At 44.6% G+C, this 23,127-nt stretch overlaps 1 protein-coding gene across 2 annotated transcripts; it reads right to left on the bottom strand.

The window, feature by feature from the left end:
• Positions 1–619: 619 nt before the first annotated feature.
• LOC307245528 (vascular endothelial growth factor C-like) lies at positions 620–20,512 on the bottom strand. Of its 2 annotated transcripts, XR_013844680.1 has the most exons (9): positions 20,403–20,512; positions 17,066–17,834; positions 15,262–15,550; positions 10,682–10,872; positions 8,117–8,261; positions 7,339–7,503; positions 5,572–5,773; positions 1,430–1,885; positions 620–1,197 (listed from the first exon to the last, which is right to left on the bottom strand). XR_013844680.1 is itself a non-coding variant. In XM_080021156.1 (8 exons), the coding sequence occupies exons 2-8, from the start codon at positions 17,162–17,164 to the stop codon at positions 1,765–1,767; spliced, it is 1,212 nt and encodes a 403-aa protein (XP_079877282.1). In that variant the 5' UTR covers positions 17,165–17,834; positions 20,403–20,512; the 3' UTR covers positions 620–1,764. The 2 variants fall into 2 exon arrangements, 1 of the variants encoding a protein (XP_079877282.1); XM_080021156.1 differs by having other exon boundaries at positions 620–1,885.
• Between the last annotated feature and the right edge of the window lie 2,615 nt (positions 20,513–23,127).

The following is a 23,127-nucleotide window of genomic DNA, read 5'->3' as shown; positions in this document are numbered from 1 at the left end:
ATATATCACTCTTGGAAATGTCCCGTGACCCTGCATGCACTAGCAAGTGACCCCATATGGGATCACATCCCCAAGGTTGAGAAACATCTGGATTATATCATCGGAAAAGTGATTTATAGCTTAAAGGACGGCACCGGAATAACAATTTTGGTTTTCGAGCTTTTACCTGTAATGTTTATGTGAAATCAGTGTCAGCACATGCATTTTACATTACTGAACATTTTGCTGGTGAATGTAGATCTTTCCCTCATTTCCCTTTTAGAAAATGTTAACCTTTAATTTGATAAGAAATACAAATAAATCAAGAAATCAGAAAATTCAAATAAAAAAAAACAAAATTGTAAAATAATTATTAAAATGTGTTACCGTATAGTTGTATGTAATTTGTAAGGTAAGGTGTTGTAAGGTAGCCCGTACTGTTCAAATTTTGTTAAGACCACAAAAGTACTTTCGTCAAAGGTAGTTCATTTTGCCATATATTTTTTTCATATACTTTCAGGAGCATTTTAAATATTCAGTATAAAATACACATTCCAAGGAAACAAAAATAATATTTTAACCAACATTTACTGAACTGAAGTTATTTTATTTCCCAAACTCATTAAGAATCCGAGGCTGAACTTCAGCTGTAAAAACACATTCTACCCATTATATATACACACAACAAAATGGGAATAAACCGCAAAATTTAATTACTGAAGTACTTCAATTATTTTGTTAATTACTTAAATTACTTGGAACCACCATTCCACACCACAGGGAGAGAGACTCGGAGAGTAAATATCTTGTCTGTTTCAGTAAGAAGTTTTACTGAAACCCAAAAAAGGGAAAATATTACAGATTCAACCTTTAGTTACTTAAATTACTTCTTCCGAAAAAGTAGAGGGACTATCCTTCAAACAATATTGTTACTTTAAGGCAATTGAACATAAACTTTATAAAAGATTGGAGTAAAAAAAAATGAATTAGCCCCAAAATGCTGTACATCCATTTTGGTGCTCAAAAAAGACAATAGCAACTTGTAATCATTATTAAATACATTACACATACAAATGATTTCACCCTTAAAAAGATAATTCATATAAATATGTTTACAGTTCTAATTTACATACAGTTTAACTTTGCAAGAAACATGTAAAGTTGATGGAAACAAAAGACAAGGACCGACAATAGAGCCCTGTGGAACGCCAGAAGATCCTGGGAAAACAGAATAAGATGTAGATAAAAGCACAGTTCGGACAAAAAAGCCTCATTTTTGGTATTTTTGGTTTGTTTGCTGCTCCCACATATATACACAATCAAAGCAGATCTAAGATGTTTGAGACAAATCTTTGAGATTGTTGTGAAATTCCCTTTTGGAAGAGGTATCTCCCTGCATTTTGACGTTGTGGCTCAAGCACTTAAATGTGGCGACTTTCTCTTTATTCACATTTATTCCTCCGAGAAACCGTATTGGATCCAGCGCCGAATCCAGGACCCTGGAATAGACCAGTCGGTCGGGGCGTGGATTGGCCCACCGGGGGCAGCGCTACGCCCTCATTGGCCAGTTCCACTGTGTGGCCAGAAGACGTCCATCCATATAGAAGCCGTCCTGGGATTCAACCCTGTGACTTCCCCTCTGGTTCTGTTTTGGTTCCCTGGTTCCAGAACTCGGCCCTGGAATCACCGGTCATCACTGCCATAGTGCCGTCGGGCCAGGGAGGAACCAATGGAACAGCCAAACAGGGGAAAGGTGGCCGCAGAAGATGGCTGCGTGTTCATTGGCTAGTTCCAGTCTGGTGTCATGTAGGTGGGGATGCACTGGCACACCTGTTCGCTGTAGTAGAACCCAGAAGAACAGGTCTTCCTGGACTTCCTGGACCTCCTGCACGGTAACCGATAACAACTGGAGAGAGGGGGAGTGAGGGAGAGAGCTCCAAATATGAATATGGTGACATTCAATGTTAACGTCCAACGACACACCACACAAAAAAAGTACAAAAAACAGGCAACCACACCAAGCCAAAGACAGAAACCAGTCAACCTGAGCAACCACACCAAGCCAAAGACAGCAACCAGATAACCTGAGCAACCACACCAGGACCAGGACAGCAACCAGGCAACCTGAGCAACTACACTAGGCCCAAAACAGCAACCGGGCAACCTGAGCAACCCCACCAGGCCCCAGGACAGCAACCTGAGCAACCACAACAGGCTCCAGGCACATCGGTGGGGAAATATTTTCAGAGAATTTCTGGGAAACCAGAATCACAAAATCACAGCAGGTGATTCCCTGTGTGTGCGTGTGTGTGTGTGCATGTGTGTGTGTGTGTGTGTGTGTGTGTGCACGTGCGTATGAGTGCGTGTGTCTGCGTGTTTGCGCACCCCCTCCTGTGACCAGATGTTTGGTATGAAAGGATCCTCAGAAGATGCCTCGCTCTTATCTCTTCCTGTCCTGATATCCAACACTTTCTTTCCCGTGTGAGAAGATCTCATTCTTCACTGTTGCACATTTTTATCATTTTTTGTCTTTATTTCATATTTTATTGTGATATTTTTATTGTGATTTCCATTCCAGTTGCATCACACTTCCCTGCACTGTCTGTCTGTTGTTTACACCCAAAACCAACTGATCAAGACTCCCCTGACTGTAATTATGTGGTTGTGTACTTGTAGTTTTATCAGTCTGTAGTTGTACTCTCACTAAGTATTCATTACCCTTGTGTTATACTTTCTACTTTTACCATATTTCATCGCGACCTGGAATATTTAGAATTGTAGCAGCTCAGGGAGAGAGAGAGAGGTGTCTCTGTATATTCATCTTCTCTGATAGGAATATTCATATTTATATGTAATACAACATAAAACACACACACACAAACGACCACGCAGGGCCCGCTCACTTTTCACAATTTCCGCAGCGATTGTCTAGTTTTACATACTGGTTTATAAACATTTAGTAGTTGCATAAGTGATAGTATTTTAGAAGAGATATTGTATATGTTGTGTGTCATTTAAAGTAAGCAAGTTAAAATATACTTTATAAATGGATCACCCCGTTTCATTAAACACTTCTATCGATAACACATTAAGAGCTAAGTAAGTAAATAGTCGTTTTTGGAAGAATACTTTTTTTCCCACTTAAAATAAGAGTTTTTTTTAAACAAAATGATCTGATGGATTACACTTTAACATCTCTCTTTCCCTCGCTCGCTCTTTCCCGGCCTCTTTTCAGGTCAGAGAGTTGGTCTCTTGCATGCCTGCCCTGGGAACATGAAACACACACACACACACACACACACACACACACACACACACACACACACACACACACACACACACACACACACAGAGCTGAGCTCGTGTCCATAAAAGGTCAGGAAAGTTTGGCCAAAGTCTGAGAATCTTTTCAAGTTTTTTTTATATTTAACATGTCATTTGGGAGCCCCCCCTCCCATCCCTCCACCCCCCCCCCCCCTCACCCCCATCCCTCTCTAACACCCTATACCTCCCCCTCCCCCCCCCCCATCCCTCTCTCTCTCCCTTGCTGCCCCCATTCCTCTCTCTCTCTCTCTCTCCGTCGCTCTCTCTCTGGACAGGAACAGTCTGATAAGACGATAAGAAGATGGATGGATGCTGCCAAACATAAATCCAAACCAACATAACTGCTCAAAGCTCCAGTTGGAGTGGAAATACACACACACACTGGACTTGGGCGATGGTGCAAAATTCCAATCGCTGCCGTCGCCAATTGACAATTTTATCGGTGGGTGTGCACGCGCATAGAATGTAAATTAACGTCGCAAATACCCCGTTCCAGAAGTGCAGGATGTATTATTTACAAGTAAAGTATTTACACAAAAACATCAAATTTTGACTTATTTAAGGCCCATGGCATTTACATTACATTTACATTTAGTCATTTAGCAGACGCTTTTATCCAAAGCGACTTACAAGGGAGAATAACATTCAAGCTACATTGCGACAGAGATTAGTGTAACAACAACATTAGTGTAACAATAAATACTGCAGGTGGTGCTAAGTAATTGTAAGTTAGGAGAGGAGGTACTCACTGAAGAGCTGGGTCTTCAAGTGCTTCTTAAAGACAGAGAGGGAGGTCCCTGCTCTGGTCATTTTTGGCAGCTCGTTCCACCAACGTGGAACTACAAATGAGAATAGCCTGGATTGCCGTGGCTGTATGGCCGGCAGAGCCAGGCGACGCTCATTTGAGGAGCGCAGCGGCATGGCAAGAGAAAGCGACTGGGAGACGTTTTTTTAGAGCGGGACAGTCCCTTATCTCAGTTGTGTTTAAATTTTTTGTTTCATACATGTTGGAAACAAACAAAAAAAAATAGATCTAAAATAAAAAGACGGGCACGGGAGCCGGCGCACACCGCTGTCTGGAGGAGAAACAAAAAAAACTCTGCTCCAATTCTCTGAGTCAAGTTTTACGTTTTTCATTTTCCAAACAAGTAAGAAACTGAGGAAATGAAATAAATCACAATTTTTCTCTCTAAGATTATATTATATACTGCTTTATTATAATCACAAGATTTGCACATAGAGCAACAGGCACACCCCAAGGACTCCATGGTGCTCTTTTAATCAGGCGTGTTTCATTTTTGTTTTTTAAGCCTGAATGGGTATCGAGGTAGCGGATTGTCTGGGCAACATCTATTCATGAGGGACGTGTCGGTGGCGCGCCCGCGATGTGCGCACAGTGGAGTGCAGATCACGGGCATCCCGATGCGCACCATCGCGGGCATGAACTGCGCTCCGCCTCGCTGCCTTGCCTCGTTTGCCCAGAACGGAAAAATGCCTAAAACCGTAGGTGGGGGTCCATGTGCCTTTTCTTTTTTTTTTTTTTTAGCACCTGCCCATTTTAAGATCGCTGCACGGGCCTATAGAGGGGGAAGTGAGATCCGTGGTCGTCATGATCCGTTATCCTATGGTTACTTATTGCTCCTAAGAAAGGGAAGTTGAAATTTACAGGAACTTATGCTGCGTTCCATTGAAGTCAAATTCTGAAAAACCTCACCCTCCTACGAAGGAACGAAGGAAACTAAACTGAACGTTTCCCATTGACCTCGCAAGGTCTTCGAAGCACAGCTTTACAGGGCTACCTGAGGACGATTTCACTTCCTGCTTGCCCTCCACTTGACTTCCAGAACATGGGGGCGTGGTTAGTACTGGAATTTAGGTATTAGTGTCACCATGGCAACCGCTGATAAACGAAGCAGATTCCCAACAAGGCTACTTGCTTGCGTCACTGAAGCAGATGCTAAAATGAGTGATCTGACCAAAATGTACCACAGTGACAGTGTGGAAGGGATTTCTCCTTCTCTCCCAGCGGGTCCCCAACACAATGATTACTAGTGAAACTTCACTGTTATTTCATTTCAAAGACGTTAGCGCCATCAGAGAATGCCAAGTAAGAACTGTTTGGATTCTAGTTTCACTTTTTTCTCCCTAACTAGAGTAGAGACACTAAATCAGATCCAGCAATAAAAGTATTGATCTCAGATTGGATCCCAAAGACTAAAACTGGTCAATGTTTGACCGAGCGAAACAGTGACACATCTCCGTGCTCACCTGCAGGTGTTGTGGTTGAACCTGCGACCCTGCCTCATGCAGCTCTGCTGGCTCTGCCGGCACTCGCAGCGGCAGGTGTCAGGGTCGAGGGGCTGGTGGGCCGGGCACACCGCCTCGCAGACACACCCACACAGCTCGGCGTCCCAGCGCTGACCAGCCGGGCACCAAGGGCCCTCCGCCGGTGCCTCGCACTGGCACTCACCTGGAAGGACACAAGCTGCTTAGAGAGGAGCTTTCACTCGAAAAACCAGGTTTCACAGAGCATCTCAGAGAGGACCTGACCCTACAGGGCTCTGTGGAGAGATGGATTCAGAGACTCACTCTGAATGCGGCGGACTTTAAATTCCCTTCTGAAGTTCCTTTAAGGAGATGACTGGAAGACACCACCACAGCTGAGAAGACCTGGTGGCTCAGAGAGATGAACGATAAAGATATTTCATTCTGGGTGGTTCAAGGTTCAAATCCTAGTCAGCTTTTGATGGAGTTGAACAAGTCACCCAGTGTTCGGAGATATATCCAACAACTGTCGTGGCACCAGGCCCTTCACACTCGGTCTTGTTCTCCAGGAGCTTTTAAAGACATCCTTGGAATGTTGGCCTTCGAAGGTCCAAAACCCAAAAAGGTTTTGAACTTACAACCCCTGAGCCATGAGGTGCAGTGCGGGTTTGACTTACAGTCATCTGTCTCAAGGAACCTCAGAAGAGAATTTAAAATGTGGACTTGAACCTATGACAGTAACATTCAGAGTCAGTCTCTGAACCCATAACTCCACAGAGGGCAGCTGAGACAAAGGCCTTGATCTCCTGCTTCTTCGTACGACTCTCCATGATGTGTCGTGAGAGACACGTAGATTACACAACATATGTTGCTGCGCTACGGTGGAGTTTTGGCTCAGTGAGATAAGATGTCCTTCATAGGGGACAGGAGAGGTTTAACAGCAGACCTTGCACGTCAACACAAAACTCTGCATGTTGCTAGAGAGTTGTGTGCTTCAGTCTTATTTGGATTAGCTAGGTGCTGATATGACGTGATTTTGGAAAAATATGACAATGCTGCTCAGGAACAGAGCTGGAGCCTGTTAGCCCATACCACGAGTCTCTGGAAACGTGAAGAGTTGTGGTTTGACGTACAAGGTCGGGGTCGGAACCGCAGGACTTCTAGAGGAACATCTTATCACACTGAGTCAAACCTCTGTTCCTTCTCAGAGAACATCCATTGTGTAATCTCGATGAGTTTCTCTCGTCACATCATGGACGAAGCAGGAGCTTGATTTAAAAGTTTGCTGGAATTCGGAAACTCAACCAAATCTCTTTTCAGTCCAGGTTGTACCATCTAAATTTGTCATTCCTGATTCTATTGATGTTTAATGGCAGCTGACATCTGATTGGTCCAGAACTGCTTCAGATCCATAATCACAATTGGTGACGTAAAAGATGATGAAAAGTGACACATGAAACCCAGCATTTCCATGTTGGAAATGCAAGCGTATATTTATATATATATACACACACACACACACACACAAACACACCGATATATACAGTATATAAACAGTATATATATATATATATATATATATATATATATATATATATATATATATATATATATATATATATATATGCACAAACACCGGTATGTATGTGTGTGTGTGTATATATATATATGTATATGCACACACACACACACACACACACACACACACACACACACACACTCACGCACACACAGGTATATATATATATATATATATATATATAAACTTACAGGTGGTGATGTCCAGTGTCCAGCCAGGCTCACAGCTTGCTGGTGTCAGCCCGTTACGACACACACACTCACAGCTGGACTCGTCCAGGACTCGGTTGGGACCACACAGAGCCAGCAGGTCCAGGCCCTGGTCTAGGTCCCGGTCAGAGTCAGAGTCTAGGACCACTGCAGTTGGTGTAGGGAATCACAGGAAAACAACTTTAATGCCTCACAATGTCAAAAATGTATCTTGTGTTTTTAACCCTTACTCATGTACCCTATCTTGTCGTTTTTATCTAAAAATCTATAATTTTATTTTTATTATTATTATTATTATTTGGGATTCTGATTCTACGTTTCTTCATGTTCAGTATGCCATAAATGGAGATAAGAAAGCTAAAAAAAAATTCTGGTGAGCATTCATGATGACGAAATAATGGATGAAGAGCAGGTGAAGAAACACTTGGATGTTCCTGAGAAAAAAAGGTTTCTGACAATAACTCTGTACTTTACATGACCTTTGGAATGTCAACAACGGGGATATTGAACACAAATGAAGCATATCAATTAACAACAACAAAAATGAGTTGACATTTTGTGCGGTACAGGATTGGTCCCCGAATAATGCTGGAGTAAGAGGAAAGGTTCCCCGCGACCGCAGGAACACTCCAAGTCCAAAGAACATTTCCAAAGTGATATATATATACTGTATATATATACATATATACATATATTTTTATTTATTTATTGTTTTTTCTTTTTATATAAATATATATATAAGCACACACATACACCCTACCCAGCTGTGGGTAGTGTGTCTGCTCGGCAGCTCGTCTGATGATGGAGTGATGGGGTGCCCGGCGGGAACAGGTGCAGGAGGTGTGGTTGACGAAGGTCACCATAACGATCGAGCTGTGCATCCGAGGACCCGACACCTCCAACAACTAGAAGACACAGAGAGGCGAAAGGTTTAGATTAGATTAGAATAGAATAGATTACATTATATTGAAATAGATTATATTTAAATAGATCACATTAGATTACAATACATTAGAATAGATTATATTCGATTACATTAGAAACAATAACGACATCAGATATTAGATTACATTAGGATGGAATATATTATTATTATTAATATATTCCATCCTATATATAGAGATTGGAGTGGACTACATTCAATTAAAATATATTGAATTAAATTACCATACATTATAATACATCCCTTTACATTAGGTAAGGCAAGACAAGTTTATTTTAGGAGCACATATCATCATATCATCATATCAACAAGGCGATTCAATGTGCTTTACATAAAACATCAAAATCATAGAATGCATAAAGTAATTAAAAAAATAATAATACATAGAATGCATAAAAGTTACAGTGCAGTGCAAGAAATGAATCAAAGAAACCTTGTTTTACTCTTTGTTAACAATTATTTCATTTTTATTTATTCCCCGAATAGCATTTTACCTTGTTAAGGCGATATCATATCCCTGGAGAAACGCTATGGAGATGGACATTTGAATTGATAACGTTGTGTCACTAATTCTCCTATTAGTTAATTTAATCTGTGTCAGGATCCTGCCCTGCCTTGATTCCCCGTCTGTCTCTGGCCCCCTCTAGCCCTCTCTAGCTCCCTCTGTCTGTCTAAAGGTCCCTATGCCCCTCTCTAGCTCCCTCTGTCTGTCTGTCTGGCGTCACATCCCTGTCACTGCACACCTGTCCCCAGTTAGTAATCTCACCACCTGTCTTCACCTTCCTTGTCACTCCTTTTGTATTTAACCTGGTCCCATTCTCTCTGTTGGTGTCGGATCGTTGCATGTGTTTAGTGTTTATGTTCCGGCATGTTTCCCTGGGTGTGTGCCCCCCCAAACTCTTGGTTCCTGATTCTCCGCCTGCTCCTCTGCTCCTGGTTCCTGAAGGCCCTGCCTTCCCCGTCACGAGTCCCTGCCTGTCCTGATCCACTTCTGTTGCCTGTTCCTGATTCCCTGTCTGTCTACACATTAAACCTCTGTACGTACTCCCAAAACCGTGTGTGTTCTGCGTTTGGATTCATCCTGACCACATCCCTAACAGTACTATCCGACCACACATGAACACAGCGGACCCAGTTTTTATGGGGTTCCTCACCCTGGGCTATTCTCTAGCCTCGCTGGCTAGCTGTAGGCCTGCTGGTCACCAGCATGCTTCCCGGCCTGGACGTCCCCCTCCAGGCACCCCGGACTGCTCGCCCCCACTCCGGCAATCAGATGCGGGTTTGCGACCCTGGAGCAGAGCCTTGGCCTAGCCCCCAGTCCTGAGCCGGCTAGCCGACTCGCCTGCCCCGTTCCTGCCCCTGAGGATCCCAAGCAGTCCTTCTTCTGGGAGTTGCGCCTTGTGTTTTTTCTCTCGGGACCTGAGAAATACCCCAGGAAAGGGCGCAGTCCCAAGGACCCCCGAGGCCGCCCATGTTTCCCGTGGCCCGACACTCCCCAGTCTCCGTGGCCTGGCACCCCCGTGTCTCCGCTGCCCCCATTGCCTTTCTCCTGCCAAAACTTTGGAGTATCGAAGGAGGTGTTGGAAGGGGAGGGGCCTGATTTCCTCCGGCTACTCGCGGTCCCCTCCGGACAGGATCCTGACTTCTGCCAGATGTTAGCATGCAACCGATGGAAATGACATGCCCCCGAGCCGCGGGCTGCCTCTCCCGTGGTCCAGCCCATCCTGGTCCCCGAGCTGCTGGCCGCCTCTCCCGAGGTCCAACCCGTCCCGGTCCCCAAGGCCGGGTCGACCCCCCGAGCGGTCCGGCTCCCAGACCTGGCACCCTGGTCGCCCTTCAGAGCTGCCTCGCTCATCTGCCCTGAGGCCGGGTCAACCCCCCAAGCGGCCCCCTGGTTTCCCTCCAGAAGGCGGCGGTCCGCCTGAGGGGTGCCTACTCCTTTTTTGCCCACCTCCGGGCCCTATTCACCCACCCTGCTCAGGCCTGATTCCATGTCTCTCTACACATTAAACCTCTCTCCGGTGTTCCGGCATGTTTCCCTGGGTGTGTGCCCCGAACTCTCGGTTCCTGATTCTCCGCCAGCTCCTCTGCTCCTGGTTCCTGATTCCCTGCCTTCCCCGTCACGAGTCCCTGCCTGTCCTGATCCACCTTCTGTTGCCTGTCCCTGATTCCCTGTCTTTCTACACATCAAACCTCTGTACATACTCCCAAAACTGTATGTGTCCTGCGTTTGGGTTTGAGTGGTGCCACCAATTTGAGTGATCGAGTTAACAAGAGGTAATCAACAATCAGGTAATGTGGCCCCAGCTTTAAAGATGAAACCACGATCCGCTGAATGTTCCCTGGTGTTTATGCCGTAACCACGGTGACATGCTCTCTCACCGTCTTGTTGACCAGCGCATGCGATGTGTTGCTGCAGTCGTCCCTCTCGCTGGTGCAGCAGCCGCCGCAGCGGTGCAGTGCCACACAGCGTGGCGAGTACATGCGACTGGTGGATTCTGGGTATTCCTTCACCACCTCCACACACACCTCCCTGGGACGGCACGCCGTACGCTGAAACTCCTCCAGCAGGACTACACCAGACACACACACACACACACACACACACACACACACACACAAAAGGTAATCTCAGTGTTTTCTATCATGGCATGATCCTTGGTGCCAGACAGGCTGGTTTGCGAATTTCTGTAACTGCTGATCTCCTGGGATTTTCACGTACAACAACCTCTAGAGTTTACTCGGAATGGAGCGACATGGACTTTGAGAGAGAACGCTCCCCTCCCTCTGACACCCACAGTAAGACAATGATCATGAATGATCAAACCAATTTAACAGTTGGAACTGGCCAACAGAGTAGACAGTCATCGATGGTCTTTGTCTCTGGACTCCAGCCAAAATGGCTGGATCAGCAAACTAGCCCATTTGGCCCAGGAGATTTACATGACCGGAACTCTCTTTCCCTAAAAAGGAGATAGGACTAAAAATGTATCTTAATAAATGTGTAACCACTTTAACATTTCTCCTTAGTTGACTGTGCAAAGAACAATACCACACCCAATTTTGGGAAATGTACAATAACAAAGTTATATGTTTAAGCTGTCTTTCCATTTGCTGAGCTCAGCCACCCCCCAGTGGTCAACAGGGTAGTACCCCAGACCATAGTCTTCCAGGATATAACCGTTTATCTTATTTAAAACATTCATTCTGTGTGCGATTTTTATCCATGCAGTTAACAGACTCATTGACGGGTACGATTTTGCTTTCTGCATCCCAAACATTCATTTTTCGTATGTGTAGAGCTGGTTGTCTAGTAATCTAAAGGTTGCTGGTTCGACCCCAGGCTCCTCCTGCTAGCATGCTGTAGTGTCCTTGAGCAAGACACTTAACCCCTAATTGCACCTGATGGCTGCGTCCATCGGTGTTTGGATAATTGTAAGTCGCTTTGGATAAAAGCCTGTGCTTAATGTAAAAAAAGATGTATTTGACAAACATGAACGTAATACGGAGATTGAAAGAGACAGGTTGTAAGTTTTAGAATAGGGTTTTGAACACCTCACGACAAAGAGATACGCCTGCCTCTACAGCAAACTAACAGAGGGCTTCTTGAGAATTCCCCGACCGATGGGAAACCTCTCATGAACCCCTCGACCATTGGCCGTCGAAGGAAGTCACTTCCGGTTCGAAGGATGATAAAACCCTGGAACGCAACCGCTAGTCAGTTCCTTTGCTCCCAAGGCTCTCGCTCTCTCGTGACCATGAAGTTTATCTGAAGGACTTACTTTCACTTTTTACCTGGTGCTGTGGCAAGCTGCCTGTTATTTTGTTTTTGTTCAAAACCACGTTTTCTGAACTGTGACACAGCCAGTCGCAGAGACCCTCAGGTACGCATCGTACCTTCAAATTTTTTCTTCCTTTTACCTTCCTTTAAACCTGATTAAAGGACCAATCCCTCTCAGTCAACCTCTCCCTCTTTTCATAGCAACCACCATTTAATTTCCCAGATGTGTGTTTGTCTTAACCTACTTTAACTTCGTTTTTCTACCTCAACCTTTTTACCATACAGAACCCTGTTATTAGAAATAAACATTCATTGTTTCATTAAGAAGTAATCGTGTATTTGTCTGATGTATCGTGCGGGAATTTCTGAATGTCAAAGGACTCACTTCCCTGAGAACCAGACCTTTATCGACGCCCTTGCGGCCATGAACTAAATTCAACTTTTCCAGGTTTTATTTAGCTAAAATTCGGTGGTGCCCAATTTAACTAAAATATAAAAACTGAACATGAAAATAAGTTCAATGTTCTTCAGTGGCCTTCCCACTGGATCCGAATCCAATAGAACACCTTTGGGATGTGATAGAACGGGAGATTGGCAGCATGAATGTGCAGCTGACAAATCTGCAGGAATTGCATGATGCAATCACGTCAACATGGGTCAGAATCTCAAAGGAATGTTTCCAACATCTTGTGGAATCCATGCCAAGAAGAATTGAGGCTGTTGTGAGAGCAAAGGGGCCCTACCCAGTATTAGTATAGTGTTCCTGATAAAGTGGTGTGTTTGTGTGTATATATTAGGGATGCAACGGTACAGTGGGCCCATGGTTCGGTATATATCACGGTTGTGTTTTATAGTAGTCTGCCAAAAATAACTAGTCAAATGCTCTGTGTGTATGGCTGCGAGAGGGGTTTAAGTTAATTAGTGGGTTGTTAGATTTTTGAATAAGTTCCTCTGATTGGAGGGGAGGTGTCCAGGATAGTGGATAATTCAAATATTAATTTCAGTTAATTTCTATTTATTTATAAATATAATATTTTAAAAATGTTAAAAAAAAAAATAAAACCAGTTCAGTTAGTTATTTTTGTGTAGAACCGGTATAACAGTATTTTTCACACATAAATAATAATAGAAAAATAACTTATTGAAATTACACCTCAGTAAGACCAGTGCATGTGTGCAAGAGCTTCCTTTTATCAATTTAATTTTATCCGCGGGTGAGAATGTAAAACCTCATTGTGCTCTAAATATGTAACTTTTTTCTTTCCAAATCAGTTTTTTATCACAAAACTCCACAAACTCTGAAAATAAGCCACAAATTTCGATTTACTTCCCTGAGATTAGATACCCCTCTGAATTCCTTTCTTTTGTTTTATTTTGAAATGTCGAAGGAGACATGGAGAGAGGTGTGAATATTTCCTGTTCCCTGGAAACACAATGAGTCGAACATGCAATGAAAAGGTTTTGCAAAGGAAGTAGCTGGGTACCAATCCAGGTCTGACTCTTAACAGGAGGCAGACACCAGAAGTAAGATAACAAAGTGTTGTCATTGAAATGTCACTACAACACCAGGAAATAGGGGCGACTTTTGTCACCTAGCAACGAAGGAATCTCCTAGTCCTGTCTCACTGAATAAATAAATACCAGTCAATATATCAATAGCATGTAGGAGTGGTCGACCAATATGGGTTTTTCAATGGCTGATGCCGATGCCGATATTTAGAGAGCGGGCTGGCTAGATGGCTAATATATAATAACGATATCATGTTGTTGATTTTTTGCATCTGATCAAATACAACAATTTAATAATAATAACAAATGAGACAATATTACTGAACTTAAATGAACATTTATTTCACACTAATGTTATTGTCTGTATTGTCGCTCAACTGCACTTATTTTTAATTAAAAATGTATAAACTACATAAATGTTCACAGGTTGTAAAAAAAATACTTATGAATGAAAGATAAATAATTATAAATGCAAAATAAATCTATAATAAAAAACTGCGTCTTATTAAAGTCTGGTTGGAAAATAGTCTCCCCGTAACAGAAGTGCAGGATTTATAATTTACAAGTAAAGTATTTACACAAAAACGTAAACGACAGAACCTTAACTCAGTTGCGTTTAAAAACTTTGTTTTATACAAGTTAGAAAACACACAAAAATAAATACATCTAAAATAATCAAAACACAGGAAAACCGCCCGAGAACACACGCACGGCGCAGCAATGTCCGGTGGAGAAAAACCCTTCACTCCAATGCTCTGAGTTAGGTTTACTTTTACGTTACGTGAAGGAGACAGTAAAGACAGCAAGTGAGTGAGCGTGAGGAAGCGCAGCTGCTACCAGTATATCATACAGTATGAAGTATATTCTAATTTTACTATATATGCTCCTCAGGATCCACATAAGCACTCAACTGCAGAGAAAGGATAGCGTAGTACTTAATAACAATACTTTATGAAGTATTATTATAGGTCATGGAATACTCGATTCAGTAATGACAATCAGTCAGTTATTTCTGAGTAACGGCCGCTGATCTGTTGATAATGACAGTTGCCACGAGAAACCATTCCTTCTCCTCCTGGTTTCACATCCCTCGTATCACTTCACCTACATGCTGATGCCAACACTAGCAAGTGGCGCCTTCTGGTGGTGCTACATTGGAACTACGAAGGAAGACTTTAAGAGATGAATAAGGAAATGTCCAATTCAATATTCATAACAGTGCATAGTTTATTCATATGTAGGAGAATTGTTCACTCTGTTGTTGTGACTATTTTTAAACATACTAACTGTAAACTCATTGCAAATCAATATTCTCTCCCAATATATTCTTTTATTTAATAGGTAGCTTGTAATAAGCAGAATAATGTGCGGCCAGACGGTCATTATCACTAAACAACCCCCTTCAGAGTGATACCAGACCTGGTCACCATATCAGGGGGTCATTTGGCAATAATGACTGGCTGGCCGTACATTATCCTTTACTTGTAGGGTCTGTTATATCAGGACATTGAATATGAGAAGTACTTTCACTTTGAATACTTTAAATACATTTAATAGCAAGCAATTTTACCTAAGTAGAAATGTCACTGTGAGTAGCTATTCCACCCGTTGAGAACCACTGCGTGAGATGACCATGAACAACAGTACACGTCAGTTTATCGTCTTTCCGTACCTTCAAAGGCCCCATCCGGCCTGAAGACCGCCTGCTCCCTGGGTCGGCGCCACAGGGAGTCCTCGTCCGTTTGGTCCAGGGGGGTCCGCGAGGGGGAGTATGAGGAGAAGGAGGAAGAAGAGGAGAGCTGTGAGTTCCTCCTCAGGCACTGCTGCAGCAGACTGTACTCTGGGTGGAGGAGCTCCAGAAGCTGGTCCATGCTGGTCACCGACTGGAGACTGGACTGGTTGTCACTGGAGGAGACTGGAGGTTGGACTGGATCTGCTGGAGATACTGGGGCCACTGGAGCCTAGAGAGGGGGAAGGAAGGATTGATAAGGATATACTGTATATATTAGAGGAGTGGAAGGAAGACAGCAGGAAACAGGAGGAGGAGAGGAGATGAGTAGATAGGAAAGGAGAACCTTTATCCATCAAGTTCTTATAACTTGAAGGATAGGTTTTGCCCTTTTTCAAGGCCTCATTAAAATGTTGTGTCCCATCATTTCTAACTGTTCGTAGCACAACCGCTCAACCGCTGAACGCTTCACTATGAAGGTGCAGAAGGCAGCAACAGCCGGTCACGGGACAGGGACAGTCAGGATGTTAGGGTTCGCCCGGTAGAGATAGAAGTTAGGACCGGTTGCGAGTGATCAACCAGCAGATCACTCGGAGGCAGAGCAACAGCTATAACATAGTCGGCATCTTTGGCTCGGCGATCCAAGGCAAACCCGGCCTAGGAGATAGGACCAGCATGCACCACTAGGAACAGCTGGAAGCAAGGAGCGACCGGTTCAGAGGGAGGTCCGAAAGGCCGAGGAGGAAAACCATCAGGTCAAGGCCTTAGCCATGATAAAGCAGAGCAGCTGGCAGGACACGTTCCTACTGTGTTCCACAGAAGACGTCTTCCTGTATCTGGTTTGAGAAATGGCCGAACCTATCCTTTAGCTTTATCTTATACTCTATCCTTGTGCTTTTCTCTCTTTCTGTCCGTCTATCTCTTTCTCTCTGTCCAGAAGGTCACTTGACGTGAGGTGATCGCCGTGAGACCATGAGGTCAGTGTCGCCCGAACAGTTCATCAGCAGTGAAGTGTGGTGTGTGTGTCTGACACACACACACACACACACACACACACACACACACACACACAGACTAGAGACTTTCAACGTCTTTCAGTGTTGGAAGTCCTTCCCATGTAGTGATGAAAGGCTTAAGACTTGTTCCATTTTCGGACTCTTGGTTAGTTTGATTCAGTTTGTTCAACACACAGTGAGCGTGGAAGGACATCCTCGTAGTTCATACTGTTCTGACTTGTAAATAAAACCAACAAATTCTCAGGAGTGAATCATTTAAATTTAACAGAATTGTTCATTACGAACAAATAGTTTGCAACTCATGCATCTCTATTACAAAATAGTGAAATTGAAACGGCCATCATAACATGACTCAGTGAGACTAAGCGCGGGATTTACTGGTCCTGGGCGTCTGTCTACTTACTGGGTAATACACTGGAAGGAAGTAATACTGCTGCACAGGAAAAGATCATGAAAAGGCTTGCCATCCTGAAACCGGTCACAAAAGGTTTAACATTTCTTTGAGTTTTGGTTCTAGATAGATAGATAGATAGATAGATAGATAGATAGATAGATAGATAGATAGATAGATAGATAGATAGATAGATAGATAGATAGACAGACAGACAGACAGACAGACAGACAGATAGATAGATAGATAGATAGATAGATAGATAGATAGATAGATAGATAGATAGATAGATAGATAGATAGATAGATAGATAGATAGATAGAGAGATAGAAGCTCTTACCTCCGTGCCCATGTCTCCACTCTGGTAGTCGTCGTTGAAGTCTTGTCCAAAACAGAAAACACTGAAGGAGAAAATCCAAAGATTCACGAAAACCAACATAGTGAAGAAAGGAGGAGAGTGTGCGAGGAGAGAGGGAAGGACAGATGAGGAGGAGATGAGAGGAGGAGGGGAGGAGAATGAGGAGTAGAGGAGAGGAGAAGAGAGGGGAGGGTAGGGGGAGAAGGGGGGGGGGGGAGATGAGGAGGAGATGAAAGGAGGAGAGGAAAGGGAGGGGAGAGGAAAGGAGAGGAAGAAACAAGGAGAGAAAAGGATGGGCAGAGGAGGAGTGGAGAAGGAGGGGAAAGAAAGAGGAGAGAGGAGGTAAGGAGGATACAAGGAGGAGGGGAAAGGGGAAGATGCAAGGGTAGATGAGAGGAGATGAGGGGGAGGGGTAGAATAGGGATAGGAGGAGAGTAGGAGAAGAAAGGATGAGGAAAGAGGGAGCGGAGGATGAAAGGAGGATGAAAGGTGGAGGTGAACAGAGGAGGAGAAGAATGGGGAGGAGTTATCCAGGGACAAACTCCCTCTCAGGTCGTGGGCGGTTCGGAACGAGCAGATTTGGTGAACAAGACATGATGGAGGTGAAGAAATCTCTTCGTCTTCTATTAGAGGAAGACACTCTTCTCTTGTCTTTCCACTTAGAGGACGTCCAGCTTCACCCCTTCATCATCCAGTGTGTCCATCCTTTCTCTCCCTCTCTTTTGTCTGTTATCACCTTTTACCATGAGGGCTAAACAGTAAAAAGGGGGAGGGGGGCATAATCAAAACATGGATAATAATACAAATACAATTTTAAATAATGAAAAAGAATGAAATAATAATAAATATAAAAGTATAACAATAGTAAAAAAAAAAAATAGAAAAATACAAATGATGAACTTGAATGTAATTATTGTCTTCAAAAATAATGTTGATTTTATCAAATAATAATAAATCATGATGAATAATGTATTGAGGTAATATCTGCAAAATGTGTATCTTATCGCTTTTTTTAGTCGTTGATACCTGTATAATAATAATAATATATATAAAAACTATGAAAAATAATTAAACCAAGTAATTAGGTCACAGGTTCGAGTCCCTCCTCCTCCTCCTCCTCTCTCTCTCTTTCAAAAACAGATTTTCAGGTCAAAGTGAAATTGAAGTTTTGATCTCTCTCTCTCTTTTTGTCTCATTTGACTTTGACGTCTCCCTCTCTCCACCTTGTCCCTCCTTCCGGTCCCCACTGTCCTCCCTCTCTCCACCTTGTCCCTCCTTCCAGTCAACCACTGTCCTCCCTCTCTCCACCTTGTCCCTCCTTCCAGTCAACCACTGTCCTCCCTCTCTCCACCTTGTCCCTCCTTCCAGTCAACCACTGTCCTCCCTCTCTCCACCTTGTCTCTCCTTCCAGTCAACCACTGTCCTCCCTCTCTCCACCTTGTCCCTCCTTCCGGTCCCCACTGTCCTCCCTCTCTCCACCTTGTCCCTCCTTCCAGTCAACCACTGTCCTCCCTCTCTCCACCTTGTCCCTCCTTCCAGTCAACCACTGTCCTCCCTCTCTCCACCTTGTCTCTCCTTCCAGTCAACCACTGTCCTCCCTCTCTCCACCTTGTCCCTCCTTCCAGTCAACCACTGTCCTCCCTCTCTCCACCTTGTCCCTCCTTCCAGTCAACCACTGTCCTCCCTCTCTCCACCTTGTCCCTCCTTCCAGTCCCCACTGTCCTCCCTCTCTCCACCTTGTCCCTCCTTCCAGTCAACCACTGTCCTCCCTCTCTCCACCTTGTCCCTCCTTCCAGTCAACCACTGTCCTCCCTCTCTCCACCTTGTCTCTCCTTCCAGTCAACCACTGTCCTCCCTCTCTCCACCTTGTCCCTCCTTCCAGTCAACCACTGTCCTCCCTCTCTCCACCTTGTCCCTCCTTCCAGTCAACCACTGTCCTCCCTCTCTCCACCTTGTCCCTCCTTCCAGTCAACCACTGTCCTCCCTCTCTCCACCTTGTCCCTCCTTCCAGTCCCCACTGTCCTCCCTCTCTCCACCTTGTCCCTCCTTCCAGTCAACCACTGTCCTCCTTCTCTCCACCTTGTCCCTCCTTTCAGTCAACCACTGTCCTCCCTCTCTCCACCTTGTCCCTCCTTCCAGTCCCCACTGTCCTCCCTCTCTCCACCTTGTCCCTCCTTCCAGTCAACCAATGTCCTCCCTCTCTCCACCTTGTCCCTCCTTCCAGTCAACCACTGTCCTCCCTCTCTCCACCTTGTCCCTCCTTCCAGTCCCCACTGTCCTCCCTCTCTCCACCTTGTCCCTCCTTCCAGTCAACCACTGTCCTCCCTCTCTCCACCTTGTCCCTCCTTTCAGTCAACCACTGTCCTCCCTCTCTCCACCTTGTCCCTCCTTCCAGTCCCCACTGTCCTCCCTCTCTCCACCTTGTCCCTCCTTTCAGTCAACCAATGTCCTCCCTCTCTCCACCTTGTCCCTCCTTCCAGTCAACCACTGTCCTCCCTCTCTCCACCTTGTCCCTCCTTCCAGTCAACCAATGTCCTCCCTCTCTCCTCTCTTCCTATGCGCAGCTGACGTTCCACTCCTCTCCTCCCACTGTCTTTTCTTTTTTTCTACTGTCTACTCTCTTTCTCTTTTCAGTGGTCACTCTTTAATCTCTCTCTCCTTGCCCTGCCTACTTTCTGTCTTTATTTTACCCTAAATGCATTTGGCACAAAGACGCTTTTTTTTAATGTAAAACGTAAAATAATAATAATAATTAATAAAACAATAATAATACACGAAATGTATAATAATGATAATAATACCATCAAGTTATTAATAGTTGCAGAAATTATGACACGATAATAAAACGAGACGCGTCATTAACACAGAAGTCACGCTTTACGCAACTTTGACGTAAAACGTAAAATAATAACAAAATACTCATAACAATTTTGAAATATTAGCCAATCATATGTAATAAATAATAATAGATATTAAACACATTGATCATAACGATAAATAATGAATTCAAGTAAAAAATACTTGAATAATGTTTTTTATCATTAAGAATAATAATAAAAAGACGCGTTTTACGCACAAGGCGGCGTCGTTTTTACGTAAAATAATAAAAGAGTCATAAAATAACAGTAATAATAATAATAAAAAAAAAAAGATAACGCTCTCTTGTTACTATAATACTCGTCATATACTAATGATAAGACAAATTCAATACAAATGACACTTATAATAAAACCAGATGCGCCTTGTACGCACAAAGACGTGGAGCATTTAGGCTCGAACGCGGAAAAACTTCCCCAAACTTTCCTCGGGATTCCTTTACCTTCCTCTCCGTGGGGTGGAACTGCTCCGCCGTGGAATAAAGTTCGATCCAAATCCCGGTTCCGCCCGAAATGACGTCCATCTGTTCCGAGAGCGTGTCTGAACGGAGAGAGAGAGGGGGGGGGGGGGAGAGCGAGAGAGAGGGAGAGAGAGAGAGGGAGAGAGAGAGAGCGAGGGAGAGAGAGAGAGGGAGAGAGAGAGAGAGAGAGAGAGAGAGAGGGGGAGAGGGGGAGCGAGGGAGAGAGAGAGAGGGAGAGAGAGAGAGGGAGAGAGAGAGAGAGGGGGAGAGGGGGAGAGAGAGAGCGAGGGGGAGAGAGAGAGAGGGGGAGAGGGGGAGAGAGGGGCAAAGGACGAGTGGAGAGGTGGAGATGGAGGTGGAGAGACGGAGGGCTCCGTGTCTCGTGGGGGCGGAGATTAAAAAACAAAACAAAAAAAAAACCCCGATTGCGTGCGTGGGGTGCGCGTGCGTGGCGGCAGATCCCCTCGCCCGCTCCGCCGCTTTCATCTCGTCGTGTTTCGTGTGATTTACGGTCACAGCGCGACAGCAGCACGTGCTCGCGCGGACGCGCGCATGCCCAAGCGCGCCCACACGCACAGGAAAGAAACAGAAACATCTGGAAAGTTCAGGCTCCATCTCTCTCTCCTTCTCTCGCTCTCTTAATACCTGAAGTATGTGTGTGTATGTTCGTAGTGAGAGATTAGAGGACGTGGACTGAAAGTGTGTGTGTGTGTGTGTGTGCGTGTGTGTGTGTGTGTGTATAATGTGTGAATGAGAAGAGGGTGTGTGTGAGAGAGAGGGCTTCATGTTGGCGCAGCACATTAAATGTGTGTTTTTAAGCTCTGCATGTGTGTGTGTGTGTGTGTGTGTGTGTGTGTGTGCAGGCATGTGTGTGTTCAGGAGCTGTAGTGGGTTATAAATATGCAAGATACCTGAAAACCTTTTACATCCCTCTCTCCCCTCCCTCCTCCTTTCCTCTTGTCCTCCTCTCCATAAGAATAAGCTAGATCGTTACTCAACTATTGTTATTCTTAGTTGCATCATTATTATTATTATTATTGTTATTATTATGGGCCCAGCCCACAGGGTTCTTTTGATTTTTATTATTATTAATCTTCTTGGCATTTCTTTTGGTTTGTGACTATAGGCCAGATAGACCGCGTTCAACGTGAACTCGGAGAGCTGTGACGTTTCACACAGCCAAAGAAAATTGTAGTTTTATGCCGGGATCTGTGTCGGGCAACGCACGTACAATGTGAATCTGTTTCGGTTGCCACCGCAGCGTCTCCTCGCGCCCCCCGGATGGACTCTCTTCCCTCCACTTCTCTTCACCATGTTTACATACAGGTACACTACTCACAAAAAGTTAGAGATATTCGGCTTTGGGGAGAAATTTCAGGATGAACCTAAAATGCACTATAACCTTTGCAGGTGAACTTAATTTGACCTTCTCTAAACTTTTGAATGCACATGTCCAACTGTTCAATGTTTCAATACTTTCTGCACAACTTGCTGTTCTCTAACAAGGAGCTGAACGGCAAAATTCACAACAGGTGTTTGATCCATGAATCGACCAATACATTTCCTGGTTCAATTAGAACTGGAATTTAAACAAGTCCTCTTCATCATGCTGTTCACATGTTGACATCATGAGACCAAGACAACACCTAACAACTGATCAACAGTACTTCGCCATTGTGAGGTTTCAAACAGGATGTTCTCAGAGGGAAGTGGCCACTGAGCTTAGAGTGTCACAGAGCGTCATCAGCAGCTTGCAACAGAGATACAGAGACTGGAAGAGTCACAGAAAGGCATAGAAGTGGACGTCCTTTGGCCACATCCCACACTGATGAGCGCTGCATTGTGAACAGTGCCCTGTGGAACCGGATGATTAATGCCACTCAACTCCAGGCACATTTAAGGGAGGTGAGAGGCACCCAAGTGTCACATCAGACCATTCAAAACTGTTTACATCAGCGTGGTCTGCGTGCTAGACGACCTGCAAGGGTACCTGACCACACCACCAGGCACAGGCATCATTGTCTTGCACGGGCCAGGGAGCATTTACTCTGGACGAGGGACCAGTGGCCTCAGTGCTGTTCTCTGATGAAAGTCCATTCACGTTGAGCAGAAATGATGGCCGCCAACGATGTTGGAGACGTCAAGGAGAGCGCTACGCATCAGCCACTGTTGTCACCAGACGAGCCTTTGGTGGTGGTGGTGTTACAGTGTGGGCAGGTGTGTCTAGTCAATACAGAACTGCCCTACACTTTGTGAATGGTACAGTGACAAGCCCACACTACCTGAATAACATCATTAATCCAGTCATTGTGCCCCTGCATGAACAACACAGGCCTCATTTCATCTTCATGTGCGACAATGCTCCAGCTCATGGAGGTGGCATCATTAGGGAACGGCTGCTGGAGACTGGGGCACCTCAAATGGAGTGGCCTGCACCTTCTCCAGACCTGAATCCCATAGAAAACCTATGGGATCAGCTGAGTGGCCGTGTAGAGGCTCATAACTCTGTGCCCCAGAACCTCAATGACCTGAGGGCCGCCCTTCAAGAAGAGTGGGGGGCCAGGCCTCAGCAGACAATAAGTCGACTTGTGAACAGCATGAGACGTGGTTGTCAAGCTCTAATTGATGCTCAAGGGCACATGACAAGTCATTGAGACATTGACATTTTTTGTTGTGGTAAAAACACCACTGTTGTTGGCTTTTGTTT

This window comes from Zeus faber (genome assembly GCF_960531495.2).
Source record: "Zeus faber genome assembly, chromosome: 2".
Taxonomy (NCBI): domain Eukaryota; kingdom Metazoa; phylum Chordata; class Actinopteri; order Zeiformes; family Zeidae; genus Zeus; species Zeus faber.
The sequence above is the reverse complement of the archived record's forward strand: the minus strand, read 5'-3'. Positions and strand labels throughout refer to the sequence as shown.

Coding starts and splice junctions, on each gene's coding strand:
- LOC307245528 (XM_080021156.1), bottom strand. CDS start 17,164: ATGTTGGTTTTCGTGAATCTTTGGATTTTCTCCTTCAGTGTTTTCTGT. Junction 8,262..10,681: donor ATGCGCTGGTCAACAAGACG/GTGAGAGAGCAT, acceptor TGTGTCTTCTAG/TTGTTGGAGGTGTCGGGTCC. Junction 7,504..8,116: donor GACACACTACCCACAGCTGG/GTAGGGTGTATG, acceptor CACCAACTGCAG/TGGTCCTAGACTCTGACTCT.